This window comes from Hippoglossus stenolepis, chromosome 20, assembly GCF_022539355.2.
Source record: "Hippoglossus stenolepis isolate QCI-W04-F060 chromosome 20, HSTE1.2, whole genome shotgun sequence".
NCBI classification, from domain to species: domain Eukaryota; kingdom Metazoa; phylum Chordata; class Actinopteri; order Pleuronectiformes; family Pleuronectidae; genus Hippoglossus; species Hippoglossus stenolepis.
Genome location: NC_061502.1, coordinates 16815009 through 16837509, shown reverse-complemented (window position 1 = coordinate 16837509; position 22501 = coordinate 16815009). Strand labels below are relative to the sequence as shown.

At 42.8% G+C, this 22501-nt stretch overlaps 1 protein-coding gene across 2 annotated transcripts in view; it reads left to right on the top strand.

Annotated features, from left to right (window-relative positions):
• rgs6 (regulator of G protein signaling 6) overlaps window positions 1-22262 on the top strand; it is a 61196-nt gene extending 38934 nt beyond the window's left edge. For both annotated transcript variants that reach the window (XM_035143756.2, XM_035143758.2), the window contains exons 3-18: window positions 3201-3297; window positions 5680-5730; window positions 6481-6587; window positions 8821-8872; window positions 9991-10055; window positions 10291-10367; window positions 10729-10810; window positions 10971-11045; window positions 11324-11425; window positions 12319-12380; window positions 14152-14262; window positions 15853-15978; window positions 18228-18414; window positions 18894-18983; window positions 19448-19501; window positions 20349-22262. In XM_035143756.2, the coding sequence (XP_034999647.1) occupies window positions 3201-3297; window positions 5680-5730; window positions 6481-6587; window positions 8821-8872; window positions 9991-10055; window positions 10291-10367; window positions 10729-10810; window positions 10971-11045; window positions 11324-11425; window positions 12319-12380; window positions 14152-14262; window positions 15853-15978; window positions 18228-18414; window positions 18894-18983; window positions 19448-19501; window positions 20349-20399 (1389 nt within the window). In that variant the 3' untranslated portion in view covers window positions 20400-22262. The remainder of the gene's footprint in view (window positions 1-3200; window positions 3298-5679; window positions 5731-6480; window positions 6588-8820; window positions 8873-9990; window positions 10056-10290; window positions 10368-10728; window positions 10811-10970; window positions 11046-11323; window positions 11426-12318; window positions 12381-14151; window positions 14263-15852; window positions 15979-18227; window positions 18415-18893; window positions 18984-19447; window positions 19502-20348) is intronic.
• Window positions 22263-22501: the final 239 nt, after the last annotated feature.

Below are 22501 nucleotides of genomic sequence, written 5' to 3'. Positions count from 1 at the left end.
AGGCCTTTAGTCCACTTACCTGATAACACTTAGGGAATTTGTTGATGCAGGATTGTATATACAACATTGTGGAATTGCTAATTTTACCTAAATAAACAAATTCAGTATACTCCCATCACTACTTTCTAAAGATATGAATCTTCACTTTGCCATAGTAACAGTTCAGCAGGATATATGAGCTCATCTTTGTCTCCCTCCACTCTCCATCACATGCTTCAGTAATTATGATACACACTCAAACAATAACTCAATGCTGGCATCCCCATCGCTGGCGAGTACAAATGAGCGGCCATCCTGTCGCCCATAGGGACCATTAAACCACAATCTACAGCGCAATCCTCGTCTCCCCATAACCCACCTGTCTGCCAAGCGGCCTGCCAGCCCACTGGTCGGTCCATGCTAAGCATGCGGCGATAACATTGTAATCAGGCGGCCCACTGCCCCACGGGGAGGTAAATAGAGCAGCTCGCAATAAATCTGATGAAATGTGCTCCCGCTGCGCTGCACTCAAAGACCTGGACCGGAGCACAAACACTCTCACAGCACAAATCTGTAAAACACAAAGACACAGAACACAGAGTTCACCTGTTCCATGTATGTTCACATCATTTACACACATACACATGTTGTCCTTTAGACGATATTTGTAATAAAACATAACCATCAACTTCCAGATTAACCCCAAACCTCATCCTGACCTTAGAAAATAGTCCAGCTGTTCGTCTTACTATTGCAGCGAGAAGAGAGGGGAAGCATGATGTCGTCCCAGAGCAGTAATTATTATCTCATACTTTGGCTTTTTCAATATCAAATAAGTGATTAAAACCAAACTTGGACATTTCAGTGTGATGAGAACGACCTAAAATGATATTTTAATGTGATGGACAATATTTAGTAGGTTGATAAATGTCAAGTCCGCCTTAAGTACAGTGAGCGTTTGCTAGCGCTACGCAGCCTACCTTAGCATTAGCAGCCTATTAGCATTCTAGACGAAACTTTGCAAGGTCAGAATTAAACGTCACTGTCTGATAGCGACTCCCTGCAGCCTCCAGTTCACCCTGAAGATGTAGCGTTGCTCAGAGGGCGTATTGTAACCTCCTGTTTTGTAGATGCAATAAAAATTGAAGGTCTTGGCGAGCGACTATCGCAAACCACCGACTCCAGGCAAAAGGAAAGTGATTCAGCAGCAGCGAAAACGTACAACTTGTAAAACCTTTAAGATGAAAAACACCTGAAAGGGTCACAACTCATCTTACAGCTATAGGACAAGTAATTGCTTTTAATATTCTTCAAGGTTCTTTCTTAGTCTCTTTATGTCAGGGGAAATACGCCTGGTAGCTAAGAGTTGTCAGGCTGTAAAACACAACAAAACAACAAAGTAAATAAGTCTGATGTGTTGTATTTTATAAAATCTTTTATTTTAATTAAACTATGAAGCAAAGAAGCAGATTTTTACGTTTCAGGAAAATGTGAACATTTTTATTTAGGAGTAGAGCAACACAAGAAGGCAGATCAGACATTTTAAGCTTTTAAAGGGGCAATTAGTTTGAACAGAATAATTGTACAGGATATACGACCATACAATAATAACATCTATATGATGCATGAGCTACAAGCAACAATTATATGTATGAGGTGTTTTGAAGAGATCTTGTGAGATTTGCCCAGTAAACTACGTCTCTGTCCATTTAGAGCACTCCACATTAAGTAGAGTGTGTTAAGAGTCTGTTAAGGACGGAGCCATGTAAGCTTTGACCCAGCGGGGGGGTGGCGCTGCCTGCTGGAGTCGTACTCCACTGACATTATAAATATACTCATAAAGCTAAAAGGGTCAGAAAGAGTACACAGCAGGGGGCAAGTAGAAGTACAGGATTTGAAAGTGTTTTTCTCCGAGCCACAGGTCTGTGCTGTGAGTCTGCACCCACTGTTCTCAGTGGTGTTTTTATTTTTATATTTCAATGTTAGCACTTCTTTACGTGATCACTTTAATGGTCCAAGTGTAAAAAAAACATATGTACTTTCTTTCTCCTCCTTTCTCTCTGCTGTGGATTTATATTTTATTTTTAGCGTTTATATATATATAGCTTCTGAGTTGTGTGGTGGTTTTTGCGATAGCTGTCTCCAAAGCGACCGACTTCTCACTTCCCACTCTCTGACGCAAACAAAAAAAGCATCTGTGCAGAAAAGAATCCAACTCTCGTCTCATCGCTTCAGTGCAAAGCAGGCAACATGTTTAATTTAACACCTGCACAGCTGTGGTAATCGGCCGAGGACATGTTGTCCTGTTGAATCTCATTTCCTGCTTCTATCACAGGATTTAGTGAGAGTCAGGGTTGAGTTTCCTCTCACTTGATAGTGTTGTGGTGTATAAGGAGACTCACAACTAGGCAGAAACTGAACAAATAATTCAAGAATGGTACAAAAATACTTAAAGTATGGATGGTCCAGAGTGTGCTGTAAAGACCAACGCCATAAAAGTAGGTCCCCTGTTGGTACAGCGCTCATTACTGTCGCCTCACAAAGAAAAGGTTTGTGGTGACTTGTCCAGGCTGGACTCCGCCTCTCGCCCCAATTTCACCTCTGATTGGCTCCAGCTCTCCCCTGGATAAGTGGTGCATATGATGGATGGATGAAATCGTATCATTACGCCCTCGATGTTCTGTATTTAATTTAAAAACATCGTCATCATAGTGAGGCATTAATCTGACGTGCAAACCAATCAACGGTTATCTGAGCAAAAAAACAAGTTTAATGCCTGAGTTCAAATTAGATTTTGTTGATTGCATTTTTTCCACACAAACACACACAAACACACACAAAAATGAAGTGTTTCTCATTAGCAGTTTTCCAGGAAGCTCAAGTGAGCACTTCAACATGAGAAGGACATGGTCAAATTAATCAACTGAAACTGTGGAGCCTCTGTGTCTGTGCAGAATTAACAGCAACCTCGCTCGGTTTTGTAATCCGACCTGCGTGTGTCAGTGAAAAACACAAACTAACTTTTAGAAAAGGAAAGTATTGAGACAAATACAGACTAGAAACTGACACATTAAAAGTACTGTGGTGGTGTGTTGGTGTTAATATCCTAAATATATCTGGTTTAACCAAACTTGGCCTCAAATGGATTGTATTCACCTTAAGGTTTGATCAGACTCTCTCTTCTGTTTCTGTCTCTTCTGTTTCTGTCTCTTCCTCTGCAGATTGAGGACATTGTCACTCGTATCCAGGACGAGACGGAGGGGGTTCCCATCAGAACCGTCAAGAGCTTCATGACCAAAATCCCCAGTGTCGTCACGGGTAAGAGACGGAGAGAGACCGAGGTGACGGAGACTGATTCTGACCCCGAGTCGGACTCCACTCCTCGTTTTCGGGACTTGAACTTCAGACTTGAGACTCGACCACAACACTGACGGGGACAGGGACTGGAGTCTACAGGCGTTTGACTGTAACATACATTAGTAATTTGAGCATCTGGTGAACAGATAGCGAGAGCGAGAGAGCGAGAGAGAGAGAAGAGGAGACCATGGGAAACACACGCTCCCTTGATCCTCATGTTTCTGGGAAGATGACTAAATTTGATGATTTGTGCAGGGAATTAATTTTTATTTGACACTTTGGGAAATAGACTTATTTGCTTTTTTACGCCTCCTCGCTGGCGACAGCAGTTGCCGGAGGCATTATTCAATTCAAGTGTATTTGTGTAGTGCAAAATCACGACATACATAACTAGAGGCATTTCATACGGTAAGGTCAAGACCTCACAAAATGATGGAGACAAACAACAGTTCAGAAAACAGGAAGAAACTTTTAGCAGAACCAGACTCAATGTGGGCGGCTGTCTGCCTCGACCTTTTGGGGTGATGGACCACCCATCGGGATGTTGTGAACACGACAACTCAACAACACCTTCAGGGAATTTCTTCACATTTGGTACAAAACAAACATTCAGTCGGACTCAAGGATGAACTGCTCCTCGCAAAAACACATGTGTTGCCTTGTGAACACATTATCCTCAGAACGCCTCAAGAGAATCCTTTCAAATTTGGCACAAATGTTCATTTAGACTCACGAATTCACTGATTACATTTGAGTGTTCAAAGGTCAAAGGTCAAATGTGAAGGTGGCCTCTTGAACATATCTCAAGTTTAAGTTAGAGGGACTTTTCCCCCTTGTTTCTAGTCTGTATACCATGCTAAGCTAACCAGCTGATGGTTGTAGCCGTATATATTGATTGGACAGAGGTGCTATTGATTGATTTTCACCCAGTTCTTTGCAACAATGTAAATAATGTGAGTTCATCAGTTTGTGCTTTAGCTTGGAAGCCCCATAGCAGTGGTGGGAGTGTTGGAGAAGCTACAAGCTCAATCTCCAGCTGAGTCACACCCTTATACCCAAAAACACAATGTGCTCTGTGGCTGAATTTCATTACGGCCTTTGTCAAGGCTGCCGCTCTGTTTCTTCTGCAACGGACCACTGGAGGATAGCTGAATAGCCGGAGGATATAAGTGAGAGGACAACACATGATTAAATGTTTGGAAGAGAAAGTGTGAGTGTGGAAAACGGAATGAGTAATGCTATCCTCCTACTGCCAAGGTGCCCTTAAGCAAGGCAATCAACCCCCCCCCCCCCGACTGCTTCAATCAAGCTGCGACTGTACGGGGTCAGCGTGTGGGCAAGTATTCATGTGAATCACAGGGAAGATGCACAACGTCAAACTTTGTAAATAAATCCACATTTAGAAGAGAAACAGGCAGAGTGTTGGTCTCCGGGAGAAGCTGCCAGGTGTGGATGGATGTCAGCCACCTCGCCTGTCGGCTGGAGTCGCTTCATCGGATCGACTAAATCACTTTAACCGGCTGCAGCCACAGTGGGAGGCTCCGACACACCCCAAACAAATCATGGAAACAAAGAAAGCCCATTATCATTCTTGTGTTCCTCAGCCCCTGCACTTATGGAAAACGCATTACCCCGATATGCCATAAGCAGAGCATATCAATAGACACAATTACTACGGCGGCGGATGGATGTGCAGAGCAGCAGCTCACATGTTTGCAGCTGAGTGCTGAGGGCCAGGAAACTAATGAATGATGGAGAATTAAACAACGCCTCCCCCGGGACTCGGGGAGGCAGAGGAGGAGAAGAACAGATAATATGATTCTCTATCTCCACTGCAGAAATACAAAAAAGAGGAAACATAAAAAACTTCTTAGGAGATTTACCTTGTCGTTATAAAATCAAATCTCAATGTTACACTCCTCAGTGGCCATGACGTGACACAATCTTCATTTTCAAGGTTTTATTTGGCTCATTATTTCATTGTTTATTATTATTATTTCAACAGCTTGAAATACTGAAAAAAGTATTTTCCTTTATTATCTTGTCTTGAAATAATTTCTTGAAAAACATATTAAAGTTTAAAGCCAGTGGAAGTTCCTTCTATTACACATAATTCATTGTATGATTTTTAACATGATACAGTTTTCTTTTTATGTTTAAACCTAATTTTCGTTTTTATTATAAGGGGGAAATCGTTGGAAATTACCTTGTTCTCAAAAAAGTAGTAGTACCATTTTAATTTCTATTTTCTTTTTTAATCCCAACCCATCTCTTCCAGCTTTTCTAAATGACCGTACTCTCTGTAACACTCATTATTATCTGTCTGTGTGTGATCTGATTCAGGTGCAGATATCGTACAGTGGATGATGAAGAACTTGGCCATTGAAGATCCAGGTAAGTTTAGAAAAGTAACACTGTGCTGAATGTAATGAGTTTGTTTAAAAGGCCACAGCAGAAAAAAACAATCTGTAGAACTACTAAGACCGTGAAGGTACATTGAACCTAATACTGAACTTCTTCCATTAACATCCATGAATTATTCTTGAATCTTGAAGAAACAAACTGCCCATTTTGTGATGAGTTCCTTCTTGGCCGTCGTCCCGTCCTTCCACCGAGTTTCGTGGGAATGGGTTTGGTAGTTTTTACGTAATCCTGCTGTCAAACACACAGACTAACAGGGGAAAGCAACCTCCTTGGTGGACGTAGTTTAATAAATTACTAAATGCAGAGCAGGTGCAACAGCAGGGTAATAAGAAGCAATGGTTTTAAATAGAAATGCTATTGTTAGCTATGGATTAGCAGCTTGTATTCGCTGTGGAGTCTTTTGTTTGGTTGGCCTGACCCGAGGCGAGGTGGTGGGAGAGCAGTGTTTATTGTTGGTGCAGTAGCCCACGGCACTGACTCAGTCTTTGACTCATCCATGTACATTCCAACCACTGAATCCTATAGCTGCAATCCCAATTGAACGGGTTATTTAAATAGAACTATGATCAATAACTTTATACCTTATGTCATGAATGCAAATCGTGTGTATGTGTAGCTTGCTCCTGGTAATGTGACAGCTCAGTGAATTCCATCCACGCAGGATAATGCATTACAGATGATATGTTGTGATCTGTATTCCATGTGTTGTTCCTTCCGCAGCCGAGGCCATGCACATCGGGAGTCTCATCGCAGCTCAGGGATACTTCTTCCCAATCTCAGATCATGTTCTCTCCCTCAAAGACGACGGCGCTTTCTATCGCTTTCAGGTGAGCGAGAGGATCCGGTGAAACACAGACACGGTAACAGTAGCTGCGTTTAGAATGAATAAATAATCTTTAATCTATGTTATAAAGAGTGGAGATGGAGTGGAGATCGCTGGACAGGTTAGATGTCGGAAGGTGAAGCCGATGAAGTACATGAAACCTGTATTCTCTCAAATGACCAGCAGAGTGCGACTCCACTGTTTGTTTCTTTAGAAGTCTATGACCCGACCTCTCACTTGATTTATAACGTCGGTAAACATTTCGTAAGGAGTTCAAGTCGTCTACAAAACAGAATAATGTTCATTTAGTAAATTATGGTCCCAATTATAGTCGAATAGACGATAAAGCATAATCAGCATCGGCAGCTAGTAACATCAATGGGTGTAGGTGTCGATGGGCGTGTCCTCCAGCTCTCAGTCAGGCTCCTCCCCCCCCTCTTCCAAATATGGTTACTTTTGGTTTACTAAAACCAAGATGGCGCTGGACAACATGCCAGAATCGAGGCTTTGAAACGGCGGCTCACAAACCAATGGGTGACATCACGGTGGGTTACCGCTTCTTGCTGTGCAGCCAAGTGAGTCCTGTGAAAACTGGCTTCAAGGGGCTCGATGTTAAAGGTTAATAAATAGTTCGGTGGGTTCATCGTCATTTGTCCAACTTCCTTTTGGTCACTTGATACGGACTCAAGTTTTCTCTTTGGTCACCTGATATGAAATCCAGCATCAAAGTGGCCAAGTAGAAGAAGACGGAAGCCAATACATTGATTTTGAAGCACAGATATATTAGTTACACGTACTAAAGGTGCCCGGCCCACATGGCTCTTACATGAAGTCACTGCAGGGAAAAGTGGCAACAGATTGGTCGGGTTATTAATCTTTATTGTGCACAGATTACACAACATTACTTCTTTTCTTGTGCCTTTTGTAACAGACCTAAGCTTCATCTAATTCCTTTCTTAATCTGATTGTGGAAATTGATCCCTTTCACAAAGACCCCGATCAGCCGGAGAGGGGATTACTTGTTCCGTCATGGAATTACACACCAATCTTGATCCTGATGACAAAAGGGCCCGGTCCACTGTCTGCAGCCTCTTCAGTACTACGTTGGCGTCCCGGGACCCCATTAAAAATGAATGGCGCTCTGTTAAAATATTCATCAAGCGAGCGAGTGAGCGAGGGAAGCAGATCTGGGTTCTGGACTGAGTGGGCGGCCACCAACAAGCCTCACACAGAGAGAAGTACAGACGCTCTACTCCTCCTCCTCTGTTCACAGATAAAACAGCAACATTAAAGTCACCGATTAATTATGCCTGGCTGTTTTTTTTTTTTTTATCCTGAATTTCCTAATTAAAAAACGAGGAAACAATGTTTTCACAATTCCTCCGGGAAACGGCAGGGCGGCACGTGGCGAGAGATTACACTGATCTCTGTGCAGCTCCGTCTTCCTTCCAATTCACCCGGCGTTGTCAGAGGGCTGCGTCTCCACCGGAGCTGGAGGAGCAGTTTAATTAAACCAGATGGTTGTGCACATCGCCGTGCGTTTGACCTTAAGGTTCTCGTCCTTCAAAGTGGAGTGGGGAGGAGGAGGAGGAGGAGGAGGGAGGAGGAGGAGGAGGAGGAGGAAGAAGAGGAGGAGGAGGAGGACGAGGAGGACGAGGGCTGTTAATCGTAGTAGAGAAGCTTCACAAAGATAATCACCTTTTTCAGGCAAAGCAAAGAGAAAATCAACACAATTGACACCATGTCGTGTCTCTCATAGTTGAAATAAGTCAAACACGGTGTAAAAGTGTGATTCAAAGCCCTGTGATGTCAAATACGAGTCTCATCAGCATCTGTTCTTCGTCTGCTGCCGTTATTGTTCTGCTCTCCCATTGTTTACTCTGCGACTCTCAGCGCTCCTTGTTTTATTGTGTCGCTGGGCCACTCCCAGCTCGTCTGCACCTCCCCAGGACGCCTCTCGCTGGTGGGAAAGGTTTTTATGAGTCAGCTCCTCCGAAATCCGTTCACTCGTGGTAATAAAAAAATGTTTTGATTGCTCACAAATAACGGCGCACGGCAGTCGCGTAGCACCGCTGCGTCTCTGAGGCAGAACAAGAGTTTCACGAGGTCACCGCCACCGAGTTTGTGCTTTTGAAAGTGAGCCGATATTTTTGCATTAATGAAGCATCACGATTGTGTTCGTGAAGAAGAAACATCCTCATCTGTCTGCGTCTCATCTTTCACTTTGTTCCCCTCAGGCTCCATATTTCTGGCCGTCCAACTGCTGGGAGCCTGAAAACACCGATTATGGTGAGAACCTTTAAATACCTTTGAAGCTGTAAGTGAATATTTCTGGGTTTGCCCCGGTCCCACGATGCTCATCTCAACTATACTGATACATACTTGGTGCATGCACAGGGTTATTAGGGACTAATGGGTAAAACCGTTCAATGTGGCAACCAATTAAAAAACTGTAGGGTCGGGTTAGATCAATCTTTTAGTGTGCGTGTGACCTATACTGACATTTAACACGCCGGTGATACTTGGTATGATTAAATATTTCTGCTGGATCACACCCACAGCGACTGGGTGGAAAACACAATTAAATTCTGTGCAATTATTTTGCAGCATTTAAAAGATTGGATGCAAAGCAGATTTTTCTTATTAACTGACAGCGACTTCGTTTAGCAATGAAATTATATTATTCTGCTTTTCAGTGGAGAGTTGTAGCTTCCTATCATGAGCTAAATTATGATTTAGAGATTTAGTTTTGTAGTTTTTTAGATAATTTGAAATGAAATGTGTTGGTAATGTTCAAGCAAACACCAATAACAATGACAATTTATATAAATAGACAAAATACATTCACAAAATGTATCAAAAACAGCTTTAAAGAAACTAAAATGTGAATTTAATAAATCTTTCCAACGTTATGTTGACATATTGCCATAAAACACTTATTCTATCCTCAGTGTGATTTTGACTCGCCTTCAAAATCCCATATTTTTTAAAAACCCTGACAGAAAATATCAGCTTATATCAGAAAATAAAAAACCTCCCACTGAGAAATGTGCAGCAGCACAACTCGTCTCCTCCGCGGCAGAAAGTCGATCCCGTTTCCACTTCCTGCCGCTCGGCCTGTCACAGGGAGCAGCCGTGTCTGGAGTTCAGGGCTCGGCACGTCTTCACACTCCACCTCGTGTTCCTTCAGGAGCCAGATGTGTGGACAGGAAACTGATTATACCCTCACGCCATGGGAGGTGAGGCAGGTACACGGTGGAGGAGAGATACATGGATGAGCGGTTGAAAGGAGGGAGGGGGAAAGTGTGTCCACAGATAAGTCCCACACCTCAGTCCTCTCTCTCCATCTCTATCTCTTCTCTCTCTCTCTCTCCATCTCTTTCTCTCTCTCTCTCTCTCTCTCTCAGCTATCTACCTGTGCAAGCGGACCATGCAGAATAAGACCAGGCTGGAGCTGGCAGATTACGAGGCGGTGAGTTCTCGACCGTTCCTCCGAGCTGTTGCTTCTCTGTATTGATCCGTGTGTCAAGTTCGGGGCAGAAAATCCCCCCCCCTCTGAAGGTCAGACGTATGCGAGTCTGAGATTGTGACGGATCTGAATTGGATCCCAGATCAGAGTCTGTCTTTAAAAGTCTTCATTTAATGTAGTACTAACATCGTGCTTTGATCCATAACTCGTGTGCGTGACTCTATCTGGTCTCCAACAGGAGAACCTCGCCAGGCTGCAGAGAGCCTTTGCCAGGAAGTGGGAGTTTATCTACATGCAAGCTGAGGCCCAGGTCAAGTAAGTGTGCCGCGCTACCATGGCAACACGATGCACGCAGCCATGTCGTTCGCACCGAAGGTAAAAGATAAACAACAGCGGTGTGAGCTCAGTGGAACATAACATGAGCAATGAGTTTCTATTTCCATTAACCCTCCTGTTATGGAGTTTAATAAAGGATTATCGCGGCTCAGATTACATGATAAATCATTTTTTAATTCAGCTTCTCCAGATTGCGATCCTTTCCGTGGCTGTATTGCCTGCACACACACACAGATACAGGAGCAAACTGATCCTCTCCTGATCCTCACTCCACTGCTACGACTTATTCTGGTGCCTGGGAAACGTCAACATTTCTCTCACCCACTGATCTCATGTGCAGGATCGACAGGAAAAAGGATAAAACCGAGAGGAAGATCCTTGACAGCCAGGAGAGGGCCTTCTGGGACGTCCACCGACCTGTGGTCAGTAAAGCCTCTGTCTGTGCACGGGAGATTACCGCCGCCCACTTTATCTTCCATCCACCTGCTGTGTCATCTCCATCGCTCCGTCGCTCTGTTTGGGTTCTTCTGGGAAAAACATTGTAGGCTTGTGTTTAAAAAATGTGGGTTTGTTTTTCTCCAGCCTGGATGTGTGAACACCACAGAGATGGACATCAGAAAGTGTCGACGCATGAAGAACCCTCACAGAGTTAAGAAGGTACGAGCTTTACGAACAAAGTAAAGGTGACTTTAATTGTAGAAAATCCTTTAGTGGACGTACTTGGACAAATAATGAAATTACATCAACGCTGTTCCTGAATAAGATTTATTCACATGCAATCATTTCTCTGTATCTACAACACAATGCACTGAGGCTTTCTCGCTACTCGCTCTCTTGCCTTTTTCTTCCCTGCAAGAAAATAACAAGTACACATTCTCTGGCTCCGTTGTTGCTTCCCCTGTTTTCTCCTCATGCATCGTGTTGGATGGGATCAGTCGGTGTACGGTTTGGCAGAGGAGGGGACGCAGGCTCAGAGTCCCATACACACTCCTTCACACCTCAGCAGGAAAGGCACCAAGGAGGACGTCGAGAAAGAGGTACATTGCCAAACTGATGAAGTCAGTTTAAAAACCGTGATTTGATTTCCTTCCAGATAAGATTAGCAGCCACAGAGAATCGTTTTGAATCGATATTCGCTTTAATATGCTCGAGTTCGGTCGTGGTGATTCTTCCTCAGGCTGAGAGTTTTAACCGTGATGATGCTGTGCGAACACGGAGCAACACGCGCCCTTGGCTTTAGCACGTGTGCTACACAAAGGTCAAGTGTGTGGTGGTGGTGGGGGTGGTGGGGGTGGGGGTGGCTGCCTGATGAATGCATCACCTGGTCAGTTTGACAGAAGAAAGGGGCGGAGCTGGTTGACAGGGATTCAATAGAGTAGAGAAGGAAGTTAGAATAAAAATAAAAAAACTTCTTTTCCTTTAATTGTTATTTCCATAGTTAGCGATGCAAAATTTGCACAAATAAAGGTGATTAATATACTTGAAACAGTAAATATGAATGTAGTACATGTACAAAAAGTATTTAAACTACTATGTTAATTACAAGGACTCTTCTACTCCCCAACACTGCACTGAGGAAAGTTGGGTCATAAAACAGGATGAGTTTCTGACGAGGTTGGTTAAAAGTCAGAAAGAGAAAAAGACGATGTGCAACAACGGACATATTGTAGAAAATAAGTTTTATTACAAGAGACAGTTACAGCATCAGATTATTTATATTATATATTATAAGCCAAGAATAGAGTTGAAATGTCGAGAATAAAGTCTTTTCTGAACAGACACAGTTTCCAAGGATCTAATGCTGATTATCACACTGTTCATCTGCTAAAACAAAGAATTTTGTCATTACTGAATTTGATTCTCACCTCAACTCATCTACACAAGACATGTGTCATGTGTGCGAACGTAATGTTACCTCTGTCTGTTTCAGATCTTTTTCCTGAACCTGCAGTTGGATCGTCACTGTTTGAAAATGTCTAAAGTCGCTGACAGGTACTGGAAACGTCTCATCTTTCTCTTGTCAGTCCCCATCTCACTGAAGTCGCCTGCTTCCCCATCTGCTGCACGTCTGTAATCACACTAACCTGTTCTCCTCTGGCAGGTGGATGTAACTCGGTAATTTGGTTTTCACTCGTATATCCGAACCTGCGCCGGCTCCAGTTTGGTGTTTAGAAGCAAAAGTGTAGGAAGGAATTCAGGTTTGGTTCCAGGGAAGTGATGCTGTGGTTTTTCAGAGGAACAACATCGAGTAAGAAAGTGTAGTTTGGAATATGTTTATAATAATAATAATAATAGGCATATTAACAAATCATTATTTATATAGCACCTTTCAAAATCACAGTTACAAGATCCTTATACCAAAAATAGGATTAATAAGCAAACAATACCAGACAAAAGCGATTTGAAGATCACACAGCAATAGAACATAGATACAGAAATAAAAACTGTTACATATTAGAAAAGAGTAAAATCAGATCAGATAAAATGTTGGATAAAAAGGTCAGAATGAGGTTTTCCCCGTATCCCATGTAGTAAGACTGCATTATTTATGAATGGGGAAATGTTCAAAAGATCTTCAAGGCTGGAATAAGGATAAAGGGTCGAGGCTGCTGTTCCTCTAAGTTTTATAGATGTTATATTTAATGTGGGGCTGTTTAATTGTGTTTAGTTATTCACACATGTGTTGGAGTTCCTCCTCCCCGACAGTCTCACCCCCCGCTCCGTCGCTCAGGATGGCCATTACCCCCCCAGCGGAGCAGAAAAACAGATTATTGCTCCTCGCTGTTCCCTCGCTCTGCCTCCTCGACCCTTTGACCTCCTGTCGTCACGCGTGGAGCTGAGTTCAATTGGTGCTTCGCCGTGCGGAAAGTTTGTCCGTTGATCCAAAACCGTGCGAGAAGCGACATGACAAGTGGCAGGAATCACGTTGGTTGATAAGATTCCAAATGACGGTTATTGTAAATGTTTGAATCACTTGTTGGGTCAGTGAGCAGATCACACTTCTCTGGTTGGGAATATTATTTTGTCAAAGATCCAGGATTTTGAGCTGATGTTGAAGATTATGTCCACGGATGATGATATAAATGTGATGACTTAACCAACACAGGTAGAAAATCACTTCCTGACATGTGAAGCTTAGTTTACATTAACTTCAAAGTCTGAATTTTACAGGAGAGCTGGTTTGATTTTTCAGTTTTTGTGTATGTGAAGTTCTGGAGGAGCTGCAGCGATGAACAGTCTGAGGAAAGTGATTTAAACTTCTAAAACACAAAGCTTTTCTCATCCCTGACAAACTAAGAAAAATAAATCATAAAAATAAAAGATTTTATCTATTTTAATCATTAAAAAACATCTTCCACCTGCTCCGGGGGATAAACGTTTTACTCTGGTTATGGAACATCTAGTTTCATCCTCAGGAGAATTAAAGAGGAATTCTAGATGGTTGCCGCGGTGCAGGAAACAAACTTCGCTGCTTCTCTCACTTGTTGTTTATCTCGATTTTCGAAGAAGAAGGTTCACGCCTGAGCTTTGCTGATTCAGATAATGTTAACTTATTCTGTTTACTTCTGAAAAACTTCCAAGTCACGTTTGCAAGTAAACAGACGGAATTTTGATCTCACTGAACGAATGGATAATCTGTCACTGTTAAACTCTGGCTGTGCCCTCATCCTCCTCTCCTCCCTTGTGTGTGTGTGTGTGTGTGTGTGTGTGTGTGTGTGTGTGTGTGTGTGTGTGTGTGTGTGTGTGTGTGTGTGTGTGTCAGTCTGATGACCTACACGGAGCAGTACATGGAGTACGACCCGTTTGTGACGGCCACAGAACCATCAAACCCCTGGACCAGCGATGATCCGTCCTTCTGGGATGTGGAGGCGAGGTAGGAGAAACCAGACGGCGCGGCGGAGTCACCGTCACAGCCAGCGAACACTTCAACTCCACTTTACTGAATAAATTAATCGACACTTCACACACAGACGCCGGCAGGGACGCTGGAAGTCAGGGGAAAGTTCATATAATGACGTAAACGCAGTGCAGCAGTGGAATAATTGTGATTTTCATGGCCAACAACAGAAGCAAAGACCAACTTACTGTTTGTCAAGGCAGCAGAGGAGCATAGTTCAGATTCAGATTTATTCTGCATCATCTAGACTCGAGACTTAAATGAAATAAAACTTCCACTGACACTGACAAAATGGATTCTGACCCCTTGTAAATGTCACATGTTTCAATCGTAACTGATTTTAAAATGTTGTGTTATATATATATTTTCAAATAAACTTTAAAAAATAAGAATACTTAACTTAAAATATATTCTGTGTTAGATTAATTAATTTTGTTGAACCACTTGACTTTATGAAATTTAGTAAATTCAACATCATTTATTTTTCAGTGAAGTAAACAGTTTTTCCCTTGTACTTACAACCCTTGCCTTGAGGGGTTGCTGCAGCTATTTCCAGTGTCCTTGAACGCTGGTGTTTCTGAATCAAACATTTTAATATTATATAATTTTATTGCTTTGCTGTGTAATTACTTGCAGAACCTTTTTAAAAATGTCCAGACGGACAAAGAGAACAATTACAAGGTGCTTTTGTTCTCAATCTCTAATAGTTGCTGGATACTTGATAAGTATAAACTGTTCTTTCATTCTCTCTGCTGGGAAAGATTTATTTTAATTTGAAGATTAACAACAGCAACAAAAAACCTCTCGGGGGCTTTTTGTTTCCTTTAACCTTTATTTCTGGTCGGATGATCTCAGCTGTAAAAACATCAGGTGAGTGGGATTAAATTCTCCGACCTTGAGAAGCGCACAAAGAAAGAAACCTCTTCTTTTGGAAAGGTTATTTTATCGATTTCCATTGAATTCCACGAACCTTGTTTTTGTGGAAACAAATGAAGAAATCTGCCAGTGTACAAACCAGTTTTTAATGGAAATCAACTGGCATGAAGAATTTAACCTTCGCAGAATAAAGAAGGTTCACTTCTCCAGTCGATAAATAATCATCTTGTAGCGGAGAAATCAAGGAGAATGTGAAATGACAGATCGCTCAATGAGCTGTTGTCTGAAGGTAATGAACAGGTTTCACTAGACTCTGAGTTTACCTGTTTATATGCAGGAATTAATTAGATTAATTAAATAATGTCCTAGTTTCATCAGATTGGTCCACAGCGTAATACCCACATAATATTAAAAGCAAAAATGAAAATGAAAGAGAAAACTGTCAGTATCTCTTAAGCTTCAATACATCAGGTCATATTTGATTCCAATGTTCTCTTCCATTCCCGGGCAAAGAACCACCCTTCAGAAATCAATCACGTTAGGTTTCAAGTGTTCATCTGTTGCCGTCCTCACGCCGAAGCCTCTCTCCGCCATTTCCATGTAATTCAATCTCCTCTAAACTAATCTCTCAACTCCCTGCAGCAGCTTCAGGTGGATGTTTATACTCGTCCTCTCTCCCCTTTCTCCCAGTAAGGAGCCCAGTCAGCAGCGGGTGAGGAAGTGGGGTTTCTCTCTGCAGGAGGCGCTGAAGGACCACGCGGGACAGGAGCTCTTCCTCAAGTTCCTGGAGTCGGAGTTCAGCTCGGAGAACCTGCGGTGAGACCACACACACACACACACACACACACACACACACACACACACACACACACACACACACACACACACACACACACACACACACACACACACACACACACACATTTTCACTTTTATGGAGGCTTTTCCCAATTCGTGATAACTTTTACATTTGCAGCTCCGGCGAGTGGGTTTGTTGTGAATAATTAAGGACGTGGTACTTTTAAGGGAAAGATAATAAATCCAACATGCTCAAAAATAAACCTGCGACTGTCCCTGAGCTACAATTTATCTCACAAATGCTTCTGTTTGAAATCCAAGCTGCACAAAAGCATCGTGCATTTTCACTCTCGAATATTCAGATGCTTTTCTCTGCCCTGAAAATAGCCGGAACCGAAAAGATTTCTGTTTGGCGTCCCTGTTGTTTTCAGCCTACCACTTCAACCCACTTGCACATGGTTTCCACTTTCCAGTTGTTTGGCTCCTGAGATAGAAAAAACCTTGAAAACACACAAAGAAAAACACTCACAGAGGCCGATAATACAAACAGGAATAACACAAGCAGGGAAATAAAAATAATCCTGTTGAGCTGTGTTGTTGCACAAATTAGTTTTACAAAACAAGCAGCGTGTGGAACAGGATTTTATTTTTTCACCGAAGAATAAATTTACATGCTGGAAATGTGCAGAGTGAAAACATGAAAAGGTTCAGCTGCAAAACAAGTTTATAAAAACTAGATAAAATGATGCTCCAGTGATTCATAATGGGAAACTAGGTTTAAAAAGAGCAGTGCAGAGTAATACAAGAATGGAAAATGTGATTTAAAAGCAAGGAGGTGGTAGATTTTGTCTGGGTGGTACATGTTGTATGTAATAATATAACATAATATAATATATAAAATCACCCTTAACATATTTAAAGTTGTTATTATAGCGATAGTTCAGTGCTTTAGATCCTAGGAATCGATTCCGCTGATTGAGATGGTATTTGAATCATTAAACAGTTCAACCTTGGATTCATCAGACCAGGTAATCGTGCTTCTCGAGTCCTTTAGGTGGCGCCGTGCGTCCGTCACAGAGGAGAAGCTTCATTCACGTCACTCAGCCGCAAAGATCCGATCGGTGGAGAGCAGCAGTGACGGTTGTTCTCTCAGCAGAAAGTTTTCTAGCCTTTCTCCAGATCTGTGCCTCAACACAGACCTGTACCTGAGCTCTGTGGTTTCTTCTCTGTCATTTCAGCTGTGAGACCTTACATAGACCACAAACTGGAGATAAAGATGGACGACAAGTCTCCACTTCCTCCTATTTTATAAAAATGAAGCTGAAATATCGGATACAAGTTTTACAACATTGAACACTAAGGCCAAAATTGAAAAGTCAAAGTAAACGTTGAATAACATTTTTCGAAAGGTCGCCGTCAATTCTAGTTCCTATCACACTGATGTTTTTTCATGTCCCTTTGTCTTTGTCTTTGCTTTGTCGTTCTGTGTCTGCTGAGTCTAGATTGATGACGGAATGAATTTAAACAATGTTAATGTAAAGCTGCAACAGAACAAAATGTGAAATACATGAAGGGGTCGAATTTAGTTAACGAAGCCAAAAGATTAGAATAAATTCACTCTGAGAGAAAGAGCTGGAATCACAGGGACTGGGGATGAAGAGTGAGATAGTTTGGAGGTTTTGTATGCGATGAAGAGCGTCCACCCTCATCACTCACCTGCCCTCACCTCCCCGCGGCCGTCCCACCGGCCTCCTCACCCCTGGTCTCCTTTTTCCGGACCTATAATTGCTTTTGGTTTTATGATCGTGGATCAACAGAGAGTGAGTCACACCGAGTGTGAAGTGGAGGGAGAGAGACGCAGCCCAGAGGTGCCTCCTCAATATAACTGAACCTGTCCACAGATCAATACACACACAAACTAATAATGGAGGCAGTGGACCTGTGGCTCCCAGTTCAACACCTGCTTCCCTTCCACTTATATCCAAGATTAATGCCTTAATATGTTTAACACCTTATTCTTCCCCAAAGCAGTTTCCGTCTGAGATTGGCTATTTTTAGAATGAAGTGAAAACTTTGTATGCTCTCTTAGTCCTAAAAAAAAATAAAATCCAAGTAGCCTTAAAAAGATTTTTTGAAATCCCAGAATCCTTAAAGGTTCAGTTTGCAGAATTGAGTGACATCTAGTGGTGAAGTGGCGTGTTGCAGCTGAGTACTCCTCCCCCTCCCCGAATCCTTTACTGTACCTGAGAGGGTTTTCTCTGCTCCAGGTTCTGGTTGGCGGTGCAGGACATGAAGAGGAGGCCTCAGCAGGAGGTCGCACAGAGGGCGCAGGACATTTGGACGGAGTTCCTGGCCGAGGGAGCTCCCAGCTCCATCAACCTGGACTCCCACAGCTACGAACGCACCAGCCACAACCTGAAAGACCCCGGACGATACAGCTACGTGGACGCACAGGTGGGAAAACACACGACACAGGAGGAAAATCATTCCTCACTCTTGTTAAATAAGTCATTTATACGCCATATGATCCTTATAAACTCATATTGATAAATCTCAGCTTGTGCACCAGCTCCTTTGCTGCGAGGCCTGATACGAGAGCTGATATCTCACTTTTAATTTCCATCTCTTCAGGTGATCGGCGCTGCCTCTTCAGAAACTCGATCCCACTCCGTCGTCTGCCCCATTTATCTTCATCGCATGCTTCGTCGATATCAGCTAATGGGTTTATATTGTGGGGCGATTTCTAGACAATGTGCCCGACTGCGTGAAAGAGAGAAGGATTGTGGGAAGGAGTGGAGTGTTTGAGGGTGGGTGGGGGGGCTTAAAAGGGAAGAGTTAAATAAAGATCAGGTCAGGTTACTCTCTCTCTCTCTCTCTCTCTCTCTCTCTCTCTCTCTCTCTCTCTCTCTCGCTCGTTCTCTCTTTCAATCCAGGACCACATCTACAAACTGATGAAAAGTGACAGCTATGCACGCTTCCTGCGCTCCAACTTGTACCAGGACCTTCTGATGGCGAGGAAGAAAGTACGTGTGTCAATCTATCACACACCTGTGTCCCGACTGTATTTTGTCAGGAAGCTGAAGTGTTGATGCAAGAAACTGACAGCTGCTCTCCAAGGTCAATTCGTAAAAAGGGCGTCAGTCATTTTTCTTTTATTCACCCAAACTGTGAAAAATGTGAGAAATGATTGAAATTGGCTTTCCAGTTTGTTTTGCCAGTTTCCAGTTGTTTGGTTCCTGAGATAGGAAATACTCACAGAAACCAATAATACACAGGAATAACAGAAAGGGAGGAAAGTTTAACTCTACATATTCTATTTTTAAAGGATGTTTGTGTTTTACCTTTTATGAACCGGCCCTAAAATTGGAGCAGATTTTTCAACATGTGTGTCTAAGACAGGGAGTCAGATAAATATCTGTTTTAAACTCTGAAAGTCTGAAACTCTTCACTCGTTTCCACTTTATTTACTTTCCCTGTGACTCTGCAGCCGGAGACGGAGCAGGGACGACGCACCTCCCTGGAGAAGTTCACTCGCAGTGTGGTGAGTGTCCCGCCGTCTCTCTGCTCGTCACCAAACTGCATTCATTAAAATACAATGAATTCTAGTCAACGACACATCTGGTTTGTTTCCCAGTCAAAAAAGAAATTCTCAGCTTATATTGGGAGTAAAATTAGAGAAACGTAGAAAAAACCCCACTCCTGTATGAAGATGGTGTTAAACTGTTCCTGGATTATTAGTTATGAAACATTTTCTTGCTTTCCTTTAGTTTTTTGCTCACTTTGACTTTAAGGATCAGTTTGTACTTTTACAAGTTCCAATGTAATTATAGCCTGAGCTCAGTGATTCAAACATCTTTTACTTCTATTGCTGCTCGACCGAGGGGACGTGTTCTCTTCAGTCATTAAATCAGCAGAGCGTTTAAAAATGAACCAAAAAAAAAAGAACAAATTGCTCATCGCACTAATTTAAGTGTCCAGAGCATCGCTTGCAGTTTACTCAAGTAGAAGTACAGATACTTGTGTTAAAAACTACTCATGTAAAGTATAAGTAGTGATTCAACCTCTTTTGTGCACACATACCTGCTACTGTAATAATCCAGACTATGCATCTCCCCATAGACAAACTAGGAGCATGAGGGATTAGAATCAATAAAGAAAATCTCAATTAGCTCAAAGTCTACGATGATATTTTCTTGTAATATCATTGTTTTCTTTGTTCTTATACTGTGAATATCCATCAGCCCGTTTTCCAGACCAGGTCCTTCCTCTCTTCCACCTCTTCCTCCCTCGCTGCTCTTTTTAAATCCTCAGGAAAGCCTTTAGAGTTGCTGGCATTTAGACAGCTGTCCCCCTCACCTCCCTCCCTCTTGCTGTGTCCCTCCTCGCAGGGCAAGTCGCTGACGGGCAAACGACTCACGGGCCTCATGCAGTCGTCCTGACAAGGCCTGGATCCAGAGTAGGAAGAACCATACCCAGAAGAGCCGCTTACACCTGGGGAGCAGGCGGAAAAGTGCCCCGGGGCGTTTGGGCGTGGCTGCGGGAGGCGGGTGAGAGCAACCCAACGAGCCACGAGGCGCCACACTGGACCTGCCGCCACGTTTGAACCCCCCACCCCCCCACCCCACCCCTCCACACGGATTTAGTTGAAGAGGAGCGACAGCATGCAATAAGTCACCAGACCTGACACCAGGACAGTGCTGTCACAGGGGGAAAACAATGCTTCTCTTCTAAAGGAGGTTTCTACTCGGACGCCTGCACCTCAGCAGGCCCTGTTGTTTCTCTCTATCTACTATCTACACTCATGTTATCATGGCGGCTGCAGAGGCCTTCACTTTACTTTCAGCGATATAAACATGGAATGCTTGAATGCCTTGACTGATGTCAAAAAGAGACTTAATTAATGCCGTAGCTAGTTTTATCTCACACCATTTCACTATGGGATGATATAAGGGAGGTTCACAGTGAACGTCCGCACTCTTGTACTGAACGTCTGCTTCACTCTTCACGAGGACGTTTGTGTTAACGGGCGGAGAGGTGCACCGACTTCTTAGTAAATGAGCTTTTGGATCGAGCGGGATGACACAAGATTAACGTCCTCTGGGTGTTTGATTCTGGTTTAGCTTCCCGGTGTGTGGTCACATTTTATTTAAATGGTTTCTGCAGGTTTTTAAGTTGAATTTAACTTTTGTAGGATCTACGTCAACTATGACATATACGATAGAATATCAGAGCTCCGGGATTACGTACACTTCCCCATAATTAAAGATAGGGTGAAGTAGCCTTTTAAAGCATGGATTGAGTCACTGGGGTTAGAAGAGAAGAACAGTATTTGTGTGTCATCTGCATATAAATGGAGGTTGGCGTTAAGTTTGTGGATGACACACCCCAGGAGGAACAAAGTGAAAAGGAAAGGTCCAAGGACAGACCCCTGGGGAACCCCACAGGTCATGTTCACTGAGTAGATATCCAAAGTGTTTCCCTACAGTTTGTAAGACTCCATTGTCAGTTCTATGTTGTTCTTGTTTGTAGTCACCAGGCGCTAAAATCAATATCACTGAGAAAGAACTGCAACACACAGAGACATCGGAAATCTATGCATTCCACCTAAACACTAAAACTTTCAAATTTAAGGTGCGATGGAAGTAGCGTCAAATGAATCAAGTGTGTAAAGATATTCAAGATCTAGTACATAATATTTTAACCTTTTTACGACTTTTTAAGGCCTGAAATTCAAACCGTTAAAGACCCTGCTGAAACCCTGTGTGTTGTCTTCACATTAACTCACGTGTGTTTGTTATTCTTATTCCAGACTGATTAAAACTACAGGTGAACACTTGTTTATTTCCCGCTCTAAAACCCTGGAGCCGCCTCGACCTGCTCAGGTTCAGTAGATCTGACCTGGAAAACAGGTAAACGAGAACGTTTTTGATTATTTTCGTTTTCGTCTGCACAAATTGTACAAGATCTCGTCTCTACACCGGCACCTGTATCATTTCTTGGATGATCTCACCCTCTGAGAGAAAAACCATTCACCACTGCCTCTGTAAGCACACTTTCTATTAATAGCACAGCTTCAACAGCAGCGTGGAACAGACAGAGGTGTAATCTTGTTGTCATTGAGGCGAAGGACAAGTTGATCATTTCACAAACACAAAAAAAGAAAGTTGTTGCTGAATTAGTCTTGATTCTATCTTCTAAACATTCCACTTCAGGCTGACGCAACAAGGGACTTTGTGGGTCTGACCATTGTTCACCGTATGTAAAGAGGACCATGATAATAAAAGAGGAATGCTCAACGAAGAGAGGAACGTGGCGCTTGTTATTTCACGTGTGTCCATCTGATCTCACCAGGGGCTGCAGAGAAACTCAGCTTTACATCACAGGAAATAGAAAAAATGTGACGTTTACAGAGAAGATCCTGAAGTAACGGAACCAAACAGCAGCTCAACAAACGTGAGGTGCATCTGTGGTCACACGCTGCCCTCTAGTGCATTCAGAGTGAAAGTGCAGGTTAATGTCTCAATAACCACTTTCTCTTGAT